The sequence below is a fragment of the Muntiacus reevesi genome, chromosome X (assembly GCF_963930625.1).
Source record: "Muntiacus reevesi chromosome X, mMunRee1.1, whole genome shotgun sequence".
In the NCBI taxonomy this organism is placed as follows: Eukaryota; Metazoa; Chordata; class Mammalia; order Artiodactyla; family Cervidae; genus Muntiacus; species Muntiacus reevesi.
Window position 1 is genome coordinate 147,741,615 of NC_089271.1, and position 14,171 is coordinate 147,755,785.

General features: G+C 44.0%; 1 protein-coding gene across 1 annotated transcript in view; it reads right to left on the minus strand.

Annotated features, from left to right (window-relative positions):
- Positions 1-4,446, minus strand: part of LOC136154763 (PAX-interacting protein 1-like) — a 46,727-nt gene extending 42,281 nt beyond the window's left edge. Inside the window, 3 exon segments of the mRNA XM_065916919.1 lie at positions 3,454-3,559; positions 4,214-4,281; positions 4,387-4,446. Of these exon segments, the coding sequence (XP_065772991.1) occupies positions 3,454-3,559; positions 4,214-4,281; positions 4,387-4,446 (234 nt within the window).
- Between the last annotated feature and the right edge of the window lie 9,725 nt (positions 4,447-14,171).

A 14,171-nucleotide genomic window follows, 5' to 3' on the forward strand; every position in this document is an offset into this window, starting at 1 on the left:
GGAGACAGGGTGGCTGGTGTGACACTCCCCTGGACCACAGAAGAAACCTCCTAGGTTGTGTGTCTTCTACCACCTGAGACCCAGGTGGGCAATGGGGGCAGAGCACCTCCACCTGGGATCCAGAGAGGGTATCTTGAATAGACAGGGCCAAACAGTCCAGTGTGGCTTCAGGAGGTATGGGCAAGAGGGACACTAACTCCTTTATAAATATTTCAGACAACCGCTGAGTTCCTTTTGGTTTTTGATTTCAGATCTTTTTGATATGGTCCATTTTCAGAGTCCTTATTGAATTTGTTACAATATTGCTTCCATTTTATGTTTTGATTTTTTGACTGCAGGGCATGTGGGATTGTTATCAAGTCCAAGCTCGCTCTGCTTGCCTCAGAGGCGAGGTGCTGAGGCAAGGAATACAACTTTACTTGGAAAGCTGAAAGACTGAGAAGATAGCTGACTAATATCTTCAAGAAACCATCTTGTCAGGGTCTGGATGCCAGTGTCTTTTATAGAACACAGAGCTGGGGAGGTGAAGAAATAAAGTAAAAAGGCCATTAATCTGGCAAATATCTCCTGGAATGGCCAGTCTTGGCAGGAGATGTGTAACTTTCTCCTTTCGTCTAGCCATCCACAGATGAACAGGTCCTAAACAAAGGCAGAGGGGCAGGGTTTCCTGAGACAGGCCATTATGTATGGACAGTATCCTTGTAGTAAACAATCCACCAGGAAACAAAGGTTAAAGTAAAACATTCAACATGGAATCAGATTTTGTTCTTCCCTATAACAATCACCCAGTATCAGTGTCCATTCCATAATCTTATGGACAAAGGGGTTATGATTATTCTAATTGCTCCACAAGCTGCATCTTTTGGGGAGTATCCACCACTGGTGCCAGTGTTCTGAATGTTGATATTTGTTTTCTTTTGTTGTTGATTGAAAGTCTCTACTTGATTTGTGTAGACATAAAAATCTTTATAACCTAGGTGTTGACAGTTATGTTTTATTCAGTAAGAATCTTTTAAGATTTCAAACCCAAGAGGCTGCATCTAAAGTTAAGGAATTTAGCACTTTTCCATGTATGGGAAGATGCACCAGCCATCTTACTGAAATCATTCCCTCTGATACACACTTTACTACCTAGAACCAGTATCCTGTCTTCTCCTTCCCGAGTTTCCTCAGGGTTCGCCGTGGGGAGTGGCTGCAGTCTGATGGCTGGTAGAGAGCAGGTATTCTCCTTCTCGAGTTTCTTCAGGGCTCACCATGAAAAATGGTTGCAGCCTGCTGGCTTCTGGAAGAAAAGTATTCTCCTTCCCGAGTTTCCTCAGGGTTCACAGTGGGGAGTGGCTGCTGTCTGATGGTTGCTAGAGAGCAGGTATTCTTCTACTTCCAGAGTTTCCTTAAGGCTTACAGTGGGGAGTGGCTGCACTTTGATGGCTGCTAGAGAGTAGGAGGGGGATCCTGGGTCCCCATTGAGATCATCTCAGCAGAGACAGCAAGCATGTCCTGTGACTCCAGACAATCTTCCAACATTCAGGGTTCAGCGTTCAGCCTGCAGGATCCACAGATGTCAGCTCAGGCACCATGTTCTGCACTTAGTTGCTATGTAGCCCTGAAACTTACACTGCAGGAGGCCTTCTAAATGTGGCATCCTGTCCAGCAAACTCTCAGTCACATCCTCCAAGCCCAACCAAGGCCCAGATTTGCTGAGAGGGTCTCACTGGGGACCCAAGTTCCCCCTCCTGCTCTTTCACATTCCATACCTGAGTGCAGAGAAGGCAGGGGCTGGGGGCAGAGTGCCTCCAAGCAAGTAGGGCAGTTTTCTCATCACCCCTTGTGGTCCATCCCTGGGAGCACAGTCTAATGTCACTTTTAGCAGCAGAGGGCATGTGTCCCCAGGTCAGGCACACTCTCTAGGGGATGGGAGCTGTGAGCACTAACACAGGAAACCCCGAATGACCTGCTTAGGTTGGAAGACTATTTCCTGGGATGTGAGCTGAAGTCTGAAAGTAGCTTCTCATTGGAATTGACCTCCAGACCTAGATTTGGGGCAGCAAGAGTGCAGTAAGTGGCCCCCAACTGGAGCAGTCACACAGTGCCTCTCAACAGCCCCATGGAGACTGTGCAGCTGAGTGTCCACAAGCCCCCATTCACCCAGCAGGTGGCCAAGTGGATCGAAGTCACTGAGTCTCCACTCCCGTGAATGCAAGTCCAGGCGAGCAGGTGACAGACACTCCCCAGCTCAGCCAAACGGTAGCCAGGGACTTCCCTACTGTCCAGAAGCAGTTTGACTCGAGTATGACCCTTCACAGGGGCTATCCAACCACTTCATGTGTGGGACCTCAGGTAACGTCCCTGATTCATGCTGGGGAGGCTGAAGACAGGGTGTCCTCAGAATTCCTGGTCCCCTCGGGCATTTGTCACTCAGGCTCACCGTCCCTGCCTTCCAAAGGACCACCCTTTCCACCGTGTCTGTCGCCATCTATTCCATTCCCCCTTCTGAGAAAAGCTGAGATCTGGGTAACAGTGCTGGCAGGACCCGTGCAAACAGGATATCTGTCCCCCCACTCTTTTTCAAAAGGTGGTGGTAAGCCTTTCAAGAGCAGAGCACATTACATGCTGAGAGCCTGACCTGACTCAGGAAGAAAGCTCAGAGGGCCCCCTTGTCCCCAACGCATTCAAGACAAAGTGCTGGAGCTGAGAGGGAAGGGTGAGTGAGGACTGGGTTCCAGGAGAACTCAGGGGCTGAGCCCCAGTCCTGGTCCTTCTCTGGGGTTCAGCCCTCCTGACAATCAGATGTGGGTTATGGAAGTTCTCCCAAGAGCCACACGCACCCAGTGCATGGCCCTAATTTTGTGTGAGGTCATATGGGGGTTCTCAGAGCACCAGGGAGGGCCCCCTGGGCTGGGAAGGCTGGGGGATTTGGTCACCAGAGAGCGAGGGCCCATGACAGCACTGCCTTAACCTGGGGTTCCAAGACCCAGGGCTCATGTCTGAGTCACACTTGTGGGGTATCTGCTCTCTGCAGGCAGCACTGTATCTATGTTCCCCACAAGCTCAGCTCTGACAGAGCTATGGGCTCGGCTGGGGAGCTGGAGATGCTCGGTGAAGGACTCAGACAGTACCAGGGTCAGAGCACTGTGTAGGAAGTCTCTGTGAGTGGTTGAAAAAGGCCAGAGCTCGAACTGCCCCTGCATGGAGGACACGGACATTCACCTGAGGGAGCAGAGAGGACCCCGCACCCCCACAACTGCCCCAGAGGCCAGGTTAGCAGCATGCTGCCAGAGTAAGTTTCACCCAGGACATCAGGCAGGATGTGCACTGGGTGGCAGCAGCAGAGACTCTGGGCCACACGCAGGCCTGGTGACCCTGGGCAGGCACATATGGCCTCAGACTGCGTCAGCACCCTGACATCAAGATCAGTTGGGTCCTGGGTGAGAGAGGGGTGGGGGCTTCCCGCACCTTGCAGACATGGGCCAGCTCATACTGCACATCCTTGATGGTGCTGTTCTTTGATTCCAGAATGTCTGAGGAGAGGAAGGTGTCAGGGAAGCGCAGCCTGGATCCACTGTGGGGACATCCACACAGGAGGGACTGCCATGGGAAGGCCTCAGAGTGAGACCCAAGTGTGTGTCCAACCCCAGACCCCAAGAGGTCCAGCTGTCTCAGGTCACCCAGCTAGCCAGGATCCCAGAGCCAGGCCTGGCTACACCAGAGACCCCTGGCCACATCACCCACTCTTTCTGTGACATCTCCCAGGTCAAGGGGCAGAGGAACGAGGCCCAGATCTGGGCAAGGTCTCTGTCAGGTGCCTCCTGGCTCCTGGGCACTGAGGCCTCATCTGTCCCTTCCTGGCAGTGCCCAGTGACCAGAACAGCCAACCCAGGAGAATGCCACAGACCACCACGGAGGCACCAGGGAATCGACGCTCAGCCTGCATCCAGAAGTGCCTCCCGGAAAAACCTTCCCAGCACCCACCACACAAGCCACCACAGACCTGCCTCTCCTGCCATGGCCTCTTCCAGCTCATCTTAGTTTCCAGGTGGACGGCAGCCGTGGCCTTAGCTAAGATGCCTAGCTGAGGCAGGCAGTGGACTCAGGCTAGGATGGCTGGAAGGCCAGGGAGGCGCTGGGGAGACCTTGACACTGGAGCCAGGAAACCACGGTGCACACTGGCCTGGGTGCTCTGGCCAGGAAACCACGACTGCCCTCCCCCCCTCACCAAGGTTGACTGAGGGTCTGCAGTGGAGGGACAGAGTCCCAGTTGCAGCCTTCAAGGCCTGCCTCCAGCTTGCAGGACATGAGGGTAAGGGCCAAAGGGTCCAGGTTGGAGGCCACCAGCACCTTGCTGAACTGCACCTCCTCCTTCTAAAGGGAGTTGGCCTGTGTCTATACCTTGAGCTTCAGGACGAGGTTCCTGAGGCCTGCCTTCTGCTGAACCTCCAGGATATCCATGGTGAACTTCCAGGGACCCTTTCTTCCTTCCTTCTACATAAACACAGAAATCTGTATCTCTAACCCAGGAATGTGTAACTCTAGGAGAGCATCCATACAAACAGTCTTTCACTGTATACACAAAACCTGAATCTCACATGCACAGGTCCACAAGGACCTGATACTCAGCCATCTGCTTGACTTCTAGGGCAAAAAGTCTAACAAAGGGTATAGATCTCCCATAGATTCATCATACCTGAATCAGGTGGCTGTGTGCTGATAACAGTCACAGCACTGCAAATTGAATATATTGCAACATAGCACAGGCATGACATAAAAGAGAAGGAAAGAAAACCAGTGCCTATTTTATTGCCCCCAGCCTCCCTGACTGGGGCTGCTACCCCATCCCTGGAGCTTAACCAGGCTTCAGTACCACTGCTCGACTAGGGTGGACTAGAAAGAGCCTGGCATGGTGCCCAGCATTGAATTCTTTTTAAACATTTACTGTCTGCTTTGTTCTGGCTTGGACCAGACTCCCCAGCAGGATCCAGGCCTCCAGGGACTTGGGAACAAACACTACTAAGCCTCCATGTGCCCTGGAGCTGGGCATTCCAGCTCAAGCCTCTTTCCCAGCAAAGTGTCACGCCTCATTTTTGTGAAAATGGAAGATACCTTCCATGAAGTTGTGATGCTATGTGTTGGAAATATACCTAAAATTTCTGGGATAAACGTGCTGATTATGGAACACATTTAATCCATCTATCTATGAAACACCAGTGACAACAATACCTTACATTTGTTTCACATTTTAGTTTATATCAGGTTTCAATTTGTAGTCTTTTCAGTGTTGGTTCCTAATAACCAATTTCACAGGTTTTTCAAGAAATTCTCTGGGCTCTTTTTTCAGCAGCTCTGGTCTGGCCTCTGGCCCTGGGACCAATATAGGTCCCTCAACTCCTTGGAGCCAGATTAACCCCAGCCTCTAGGTCCCGCTTTCCAGAGTTGTAATGAATCATTAAGAGCACTCCATCCCTCCCACACACTCGCAAGCAGACAGCTGTATCTAAAGCCCAACAACTACCACAGTCTAGACCTCAGCATTTCTGACAAAAGTGGGGCTGGGCAGACAGACGGCAGGGAGAAGGGATGCTGGGTAGTGTCCACGGCCAGGCCTGGGAGCTGTGGTTCCTGCCCAGACATCACATAAACCCAAAACTTTCTGACCCTCATCCCCTCCTGGTGGGCCTTCCCATCCCTGTGTCCTCAGAGGTCTCTGCCCCTGTGCTCTTTACCAAAACCTTGCTTTTCGCTGGGAAATCCTATGGATAGAAGAGCCTGGTGGGCCACAGTCAATAGGTTCGCAAAGAGGCTGACATGACTTAGCCACTACTCAACAACCATGAGTAGGTGAGAAAGTGAAGGAAGGTAGAGAGAGAGAGAGAGAGAGAGAGAGAGAGAGAGAGAATACAAAGCAATGAAATCCTGTCACTGTCTTTAGAAGGTAACTGAGGACCTGCCATCACCGTAGAAACTTTCAGATGAATACACAGTTGGAAACTGTACTGTGTTCCTACATCCTACCATACACATTTCTGCTATAATCTGACAGCAAAATTTGTGAAATAACAACAGTAATCATCATGATAATCAATCTCTGCTACTCATGACTATACTCTTCATTTTCAACACGTATTTGTTGAATATTTAATTAGCATGAGGCATTCTTTAGGGGCTTCCCTGGGGGCTCAGACAGTAAAGAATCTGCCTGCAATGCAAGGGACATGGCTTTGATGCCTTGGTGATGATGATCCCCTGGAGAAGGAAATGGCTGAAGGTTAACAACTCCAGGACTTTGGATCACTAGAGAGAACTCCCAGCCCCATAGAACATTAATAGGCAAGTGCCCTCCCAAAGGCCTCCATCTCAACACTAAGACTAAGCCAACCCAAAAGCCAGCAAGCTGTAGTGCCAAACACCCCTTGCCTATCCTTCAGCCAAATAGGGGCACAACCTTGCATGTTGACAGACAGGCTTCCCAAAGCCATACTGAGCTCACAGATACCCCAAACCACACTACCGGACCCAGCCACTGCCCTTCAGAACGACAAGATCTAGCTCCACCCACCAGAACACAAATACAGATCCTCCCAACCAGAAAACCTTCACAAGGCATTGGTCCAACCCCACTCAGGGGAGGCAGACTCCATAGTTAAGAGGAACTACAGCCTTTCAACCTGCAAATAAGAGAGCTCAAATGCAGTAAATTAAACAAAATGAAATGACAGAGAAACATCCAGCAGATGAAGGAACATGATTAAAACCCACAGGATTGAACAACTGAACAGGAAATAGGCAATCTACCTGAAAAAGAATTCAGAGGAATGATAGTAGAGATGATCCAAACTTCTGGAAATAAAATGGAGGCATGGATAGACTAAAGACACAGATTGAGAAGATGCAAGAAATGTTCAACATGCACCTTGAAGAATTAAAGCATAAACAATCAACAATGAACAATGGAATAACAGATTAAAACCACTGGAAAAACCATCTTTGAAAAAGACACACGTATCCTAATGTACACTGCAGCACTATTTCCAATAGCTAGAACATGGAAGCAATCTAGATGTCCATCAATGAATGGATAAAGAAGTTGTGGTACATATATATAATGGAATATTATTCAGCCATAAAAAGGAATACATTTGAGTCAGTGATAATGAGGTAGATGAACATACAGCCTATTAAAGAGGTGAAGCAAGTTAGAATGAGAAAAACCAATATATATTAACACATATTTTGGAAATCTAGAAAATGGCACCAATGAAACTTTTGTAGGGCAACAAAGGAGACACACACATAGAGAACAAAATTGTGAAGAAAGGATGGGGGCAGGAAGGAAATTGTGAGAATAGCATGGAAACATATACACTACCATATGTAAAATAGATGACCAGTGGGGATATGCTGCATGATTCAGGGAACTCAAACTGGGCTCTGTGACAACCAAGAGGAGTGGAATGGGATGAGAGGTGGGAAGGAGGTTCAAGAGGGAGGGTCATACGTATACCTATGGCTGATTCATGTGCATGCATTGCAGAAACCAACACAATTTTGTAAAGCAAGTATCCTTCTATTAAAAATAAAGGGGGGGGGGGGAAAAATAAAGGGGGAAAAAAGCACCCTGGAGCAAGTCAACACAGTCTCTAAAGCAGAAGAACGAATATGTGAGCTGGAAGACAGAATGGTTGAAATAACTGAAATAGAACATAATAAAGAAAAAAGAATAAAAAATAATGAGGACAGTCTCAGAGACCTATGGCACAACATTAAACATAACAACATTCAAATCATAGCTTCCCAAAAGAAGACGACAAAAGGAAAGCGTATGAGAAAATATTTGAGGAGATTATAGTTAAAAACTTCTCTAAAATGGGAAGGGAAATAGCCACCCAAGCCCACAAAGCCCAGAGAGTCCCACATAGGATAAACCCAAGGGGAAACATGCCAAGACATCAAACTAACAAAAATTAAACACAAAAAGCAGCAAGGGAAAAGCAACAAATAACACACAAGGGGATCTCCATAAGGTGAGCAGCTGATCTTTCAACAGAAACCGTGCAGGCCAGAAGGAATGGCTACTGCTGCTGCTGCTGCTAAGTCGCTTCAGTCGTGTCTGACTCTGTGCGACCCCATAGATGGCAGACCACCAGGCTCTGCCGTCCCTGGGATTCTCCAGGAAAGAACACTGGAGTGGGCTGCCATTTCCTTCTCCAGTGCATGAAAGTGAAAAGTGAAAGTGAAGTTGCTCAGTCGTGTCCGACTCTTCACGACCCCATGGACTGCAGCCCACCAGACTCCTCTGCCGATGGGATTTTCCAGGCAAGAGTACTGGAGTGGGTTGCCATTGCCTTCTCCAAGAAGGAATGGAAGAACATACTTAAGTGATGATTGGGAAACACGTACAACCCAGATTACTCTATCCAGCAAGGATCTCATTGAGACTCAAAGGAAAAATCAAAAGCTTTACAGACAAGCAAAAGCTAGGACAATTCCGCACCACAAAACTAGCTCTTCCACAAATGCTAAAGGAACTTCTCTTGATAGGAAACACAAAAAAGAGGCCACAAAAACAAACCCAAAACAATAAAGTGAATGGTAACAGGATACACATATCAGTAATTACCTTAAATGTAAATGGGCTAAATACTCCAACCAAAACATACAGACTGGCTGAATGGATACAAATACAAGACCCCGATATATGCTGTCTACAATAAACCCACCTGAGACCCAGGGATGTGTACAGACTGAAAGTGAGGGACTGGAAAAAGATATTCCATGCAAATGGAAATCAAAAACGAAAGTAGCAATACTCATATAAGGTAGAGTAGACTCTAAAATAAAGAAGATTTCAAGACACAAAGAAGGACACTACATAATGATTGAAGGATCAATCCAAGAAGAAAATATAACAATTATAAATATATATGCACCCAACATATGAGCATCTCAATACATAAAGCAAATGCTAACAATTATTAAAGGAGAAATTGACAGTAACACAATAATAGTGGGAGACTGAATACCCTACTCACACCAATGGACAGATCATCCAGACAGATAATTAATAAGGAAACACAGGTTTTTTATTTTTTATTTATTTTATTTTTTTATTAAAAAAATTTTTTTTATTAGTTGGAGGCTAATTACTTCACATTTCAGTGATTTTTGTCATACATTGACATGAATCAGCCATAGAGTTACACGTATTCCCCATCCCCGATCCCCCCTCCCCCCTCCCTCTCCACCCGACTCCTCTGGGTCCTCCCAGTGCACCAGGCCCGAGCACTCTTCTCATGCATCCCACCTGGGCTGGTGATCTGTTTCACCATAGATAATATACATGCTGTTCTTTCGAAACATCCCACCCTCACCTTCTCCCACAGAGTTCAAAAGTCTGTTCTGTACATCTGTGTCTCTTTTTCTGTTTTGCATATAGGGTTATCGTTACCATCTTTCTAAATTCCATATATATGTGTTAGTATGCTGTAATGATCTTTATCTTTCTGGCTTACTTCACTCTGTATAATGGGCTCCAGTTTCATCCATCTCATTAGAACTGATTCAAATGAATTCTTTTTAATGGCTGAGTAATATTCCATGGTGTATATGTACCACAGCTTCCTTATCCATTCATCTGCTGATGGGCATCTAGGTTGCTTCCATGTCCTGGCTATTATAAACAGTGCTGCGATGAACATTGGGGTGCACGTGTCTCTTTCAGATCTGGATTCCTCAGTGTGTATGCCCAGAAGTGGTATTGCTGGGTCATATGGCAGTTCTATTTCCAGTTTTTAAAGAAATCTCCACACTGAAACACAGGTTTTAAATGATACATTGGACCAGTTAGACCTAATTGATACCTACAGGGCATTTCATCCCAAAACAATACATTTCACTTTTTTCTCAATTGCACATGGAACACTCTCCAGGACAGATCACATACTAGGCCACAAATCAAGCCTTGGTAAGTTTTTAAAAACTGAAATTATTTCAAGCATCTTCTACTACCACAACTCTGTAAGATTACACATCACCTATAAAAAAACTCAAAACAGAACTATAAACACATGGAGGCTAAACAACATGCTTCTGAATAACCAACAGATCACTGAAGAAATCAAAAAGAAAACCAAAATGTGCCTAGAAATAAATGACAATGAAAACACAACAAGCAAAACCTATGGGATTCAGTAAAAGATATGCTAAGAATGAACTTTATAGCAATACAAACCTACCTCAAGAAACTATCAAATCATCTAATTTTATACCTAAAGCAACTAGAACAACAACAACAACAACAAATCCTAAGTACAAGTAAAGAAATCATCAAGATTTATGAGCAGAAAGAAACAAAAAAGAAACAGCAGAAATAAATGAAAAATAAATGGAGACAGTAGCAAAGATCAATAAAACTAAAAGCTGGTGCTTTGAGAAGATAAAGAGAATTGACAATTTGTTAGCTAGACTCACCAAGAAAACAAAAAAGAGAAGATTCAAATCAATAACATAAGAAATGAAAAAGAAGTTACAATAAAAACAAAAAAATAGAAATACAGAAGATCATAAGAGACTACTATGAGCAACTCTATGCCATAAAATGGACAACCTGGGGAAAAAAGGGACAAATCTTAAAAAAGTATAACCTTCCAAAATTTAACCAAGAAGAAATAGAAAAAATGAACAGACCAACCACAAACATGGAAATTGAAAACTGTAATCAAAAATCTTCCAGTAAACAAAAGCCCAGGACCACACGGCTTCATGGATGAATTCTACCGAAAGTTAGAGAAGAGCTAACATCTATCCTACCAAAACTCTTCAAGAAAATTGCAGAGGAAGGAAAACTCCCAAACTCATTCTATGATACCAAAACCAAAGATACCACACACACACACAAAAGAAAGTTACAGGCCAGTATCACTGATGAACACAGATGCAAAAATCCTCAACAAAATTTTAGCAAACAGAATCCAACACATTAAAAAGATCATACATCATGATCAAATGGGCTTTATCCTAGGAATGCAAGGATTCTTCCATATACACAAATCAATCAATGTGATACATCATATGAACATATTGAAAGATAAAAAGCATATGATCATCTCAGTAGATGCAGAGAAAGTATTTGACAAAATTTAGCATACATTTATGATTTTAAAAACTGTCTAGAAACTGGGCATAGAAGGAATGTACCTCAACATAACAAAGGCAACATACAATAAACGCACAGCAAACATTATTCTTAATGGTGATTATTGCAAACATTTCCTCTAAAATCAGGAACAGGATAAGGGTGCCCACTTGTCACCACTATTCAACATAGTTTTGGAAGTCCTAGCCACAGCAGAGAAGAAAAAGAAATAAAAGGAATCCAGATTGCAGAAGAAGAAGTCAAACTCTGTTTGTAGATGGCATGATTCCTAACATAGAAAATCTTAAAGGTGCCACCAGAAAATTACTAGTACTAATCAATGAATTTACCAAAGTTGTAGGATATAAAATTAATACACAGAAATCCCTTGCATTCCTATACACTTACAATGGAAAGTCAGAAAGAGAAATTAAGGAAACAATCCCATTCACTGTTGCAACAAGAAGAATAAAATAATCAGGTGCAAACTTACCTAAAGAGACAAAAGGCCTGTATACAGAAAACTGTTAGACACTGATGAAAGAAAGCGAAGACGACACTGATGGAGAGATGCACCATGTTCTTGGATTGGAAGAATCAATATTGTGAAAATGACTATACTACCCAAAGCAATCTATAAATTCAATGCAATCCCTATCAAAGTACCAATGTTATTTTTTTCACAGAACTACAACAAATAATATCATAGTCTGTATGGAAACACAAAAGACCCTGAATAGCCAAAGCAATCTTGAGAAAGAAGAATGGAGCTGAAGGAATAGACCATCACAATCAGCCACCACAATCAACCAAAGTCTACAGTCCTGACTTCAGACTTTACTACAATACTACAAAGCTCCAATCATCAAGACAGTATGGTACTGGCACAAAAATAGAAATATAGACCAAGAGAACAAAATAGAAAGCCTGGAGATAAATCCACACACCTATGGGCACCTTATCTTTGACAAAAGAGACAAAAGTATACAATGGAGAAAAGACAGTCTCTCCAATGAGTGGTGCTGGAAAAACTGGGCAGCTACGTGTAAAAGAATGAAATTAGAACACTTTCTAACACCATACACAAAAGTAAGCTCAAAATGGATTAAAGATCTAAATGTAAGAGCAGAAACTATATTACTCTTAGAGGAAAACATAGACAGAATACTCTTTGACATCAACCATAGCAAGATCCTCTACAACCCATCTCCTAGGGTAATGAAAATAAAAACAAAAATAAACAAATGGGATCTAAGTAACTTAAACGTTTTGCACAACAAAGGAAACTATAAGCAAGGTGAAAATACAGCCCTCAGTATTGGAGAAAACAATAGCATATCAAACAACTGACAAAGAGCTGACCTCCAAAATATACAAGCAGCTCATGCAGCTCAATAAAGGAAAAACAAACAACCCAATCAACAAGTGGACAGAAGACCTAAACAGACATTTCTCCAATAAGACATACTGATGACTAAAACACACATGAAAAGATGGTCAGCATTGCTCATTATTAGAGAAATGCAAATCAAACTACAGTGAGGTGCCATCTAACAGTGGTCAGAATGGCTATCATCAAAGTCCACAAACAATAAATGCTAGAGAGGGTGTGAAGAAAGGGGACCCCTTCTGCACTCTTGGTGGGAATACAGACTGATATAGCCACTATGGAGAACAGTATGGAGATTCCTTTAAAAACTAGGATTAAAATTACTGTAAGACATAGCAATGCTACTACTGTGCACATACCCTGAGGAAACCATAACTGAAAAAGACACATGTACCTCATGGTTTACTGCAGCACTATTTACAATAGCTAGAACATGGAAGCGACTTAGAGATCCATCAACAGATGAATGAATAAAGAAGTGGTGGTACATATACACAATGGGTTATTACCCAGCCATTAAAAAGAACACATTTGAGTCACTGCTAATGAGGTAGATGAACCTAGAGGCTACTACACAAAGTGAAGTAAATCATAAAGAGAAAGACAAATTTTGTATATTAGCATATATATAGGGAATATAGAAAGATGGTTGGAGAAGGAAATGGCGACCCACTCCAGTACCTTTGCCTGGAAAAATCCCATGGACAGAGGAACCTGATAAGTTAGTCTATGGAGTTGCAAAGAGTAGGACTCGAATGAGCTACTTCACTTTCACTTTCAGAAAGATGGTACTGATGAACCTACTTGCAGGGAAGAAATGGAGATGCAGACATAGAGACATAGAGATGCAGACACAGTGCAGAAAGGAGAGGGTGGGATGCACTGAGAGATTAGAATGGAAGCACTTACACTACAGCATGTAAAGTAGATAGCCAGTGGGAATTTGCTGTATGACACAGGGACCCCAATTTGTGACACCTAGAGGGGTGGCATGCAGAGGTCGGTGGGAGGGAGGTTTTTAAGAGGGAGGGGACATTTGTATACCTATGGCTGATTCATGTTGATGTATAGCAGAAACCATCAAAATATTGTGAAGTAATTATCTTCCAAGTAAAAATGCGATAAAACTCTGTTAAAAAAAAAAAAGTGTAGAGTACATCCCACTTACTGATTTCTGGATCTATTCCAAGCTACACTGCATCAACCATTAGGAGAATAAGAAATCTCAAGAGAACATCTCATAATGGCTTTTCCAAGTACACATTAGAGTAAATGAACAGACCAACATATGGCACTAATGCACTGTCAGCACTGAACTCCACAGGCTTTCCCAAGGGCTTGCCAGTCAGATCCACTAAACCTCTCTGAAGGAGGAGCAAGGCACGGGGCCAAGGTGTGGAGCTTCTGGGGCTAATGCAAGTCACTGTAAAAATAGTTTTGATGCTCTCAGTTTAAGAAAATGAGAGTCAGAGTGGTGCGCTGCTAATTAATACTCACTTCACACACACATAAAGCTGGTTTCTCATTTACAAAGGGCAAGGGGTCAAGCAGAAAAATCAAACCCACCTCTGATTGCTTATGGTGAACGACGTCAAATTCATGGTCTCTGAGAAAGAAGATTTAGCTTCGGGACCAGGGGCCAGGCTTGATCACTAA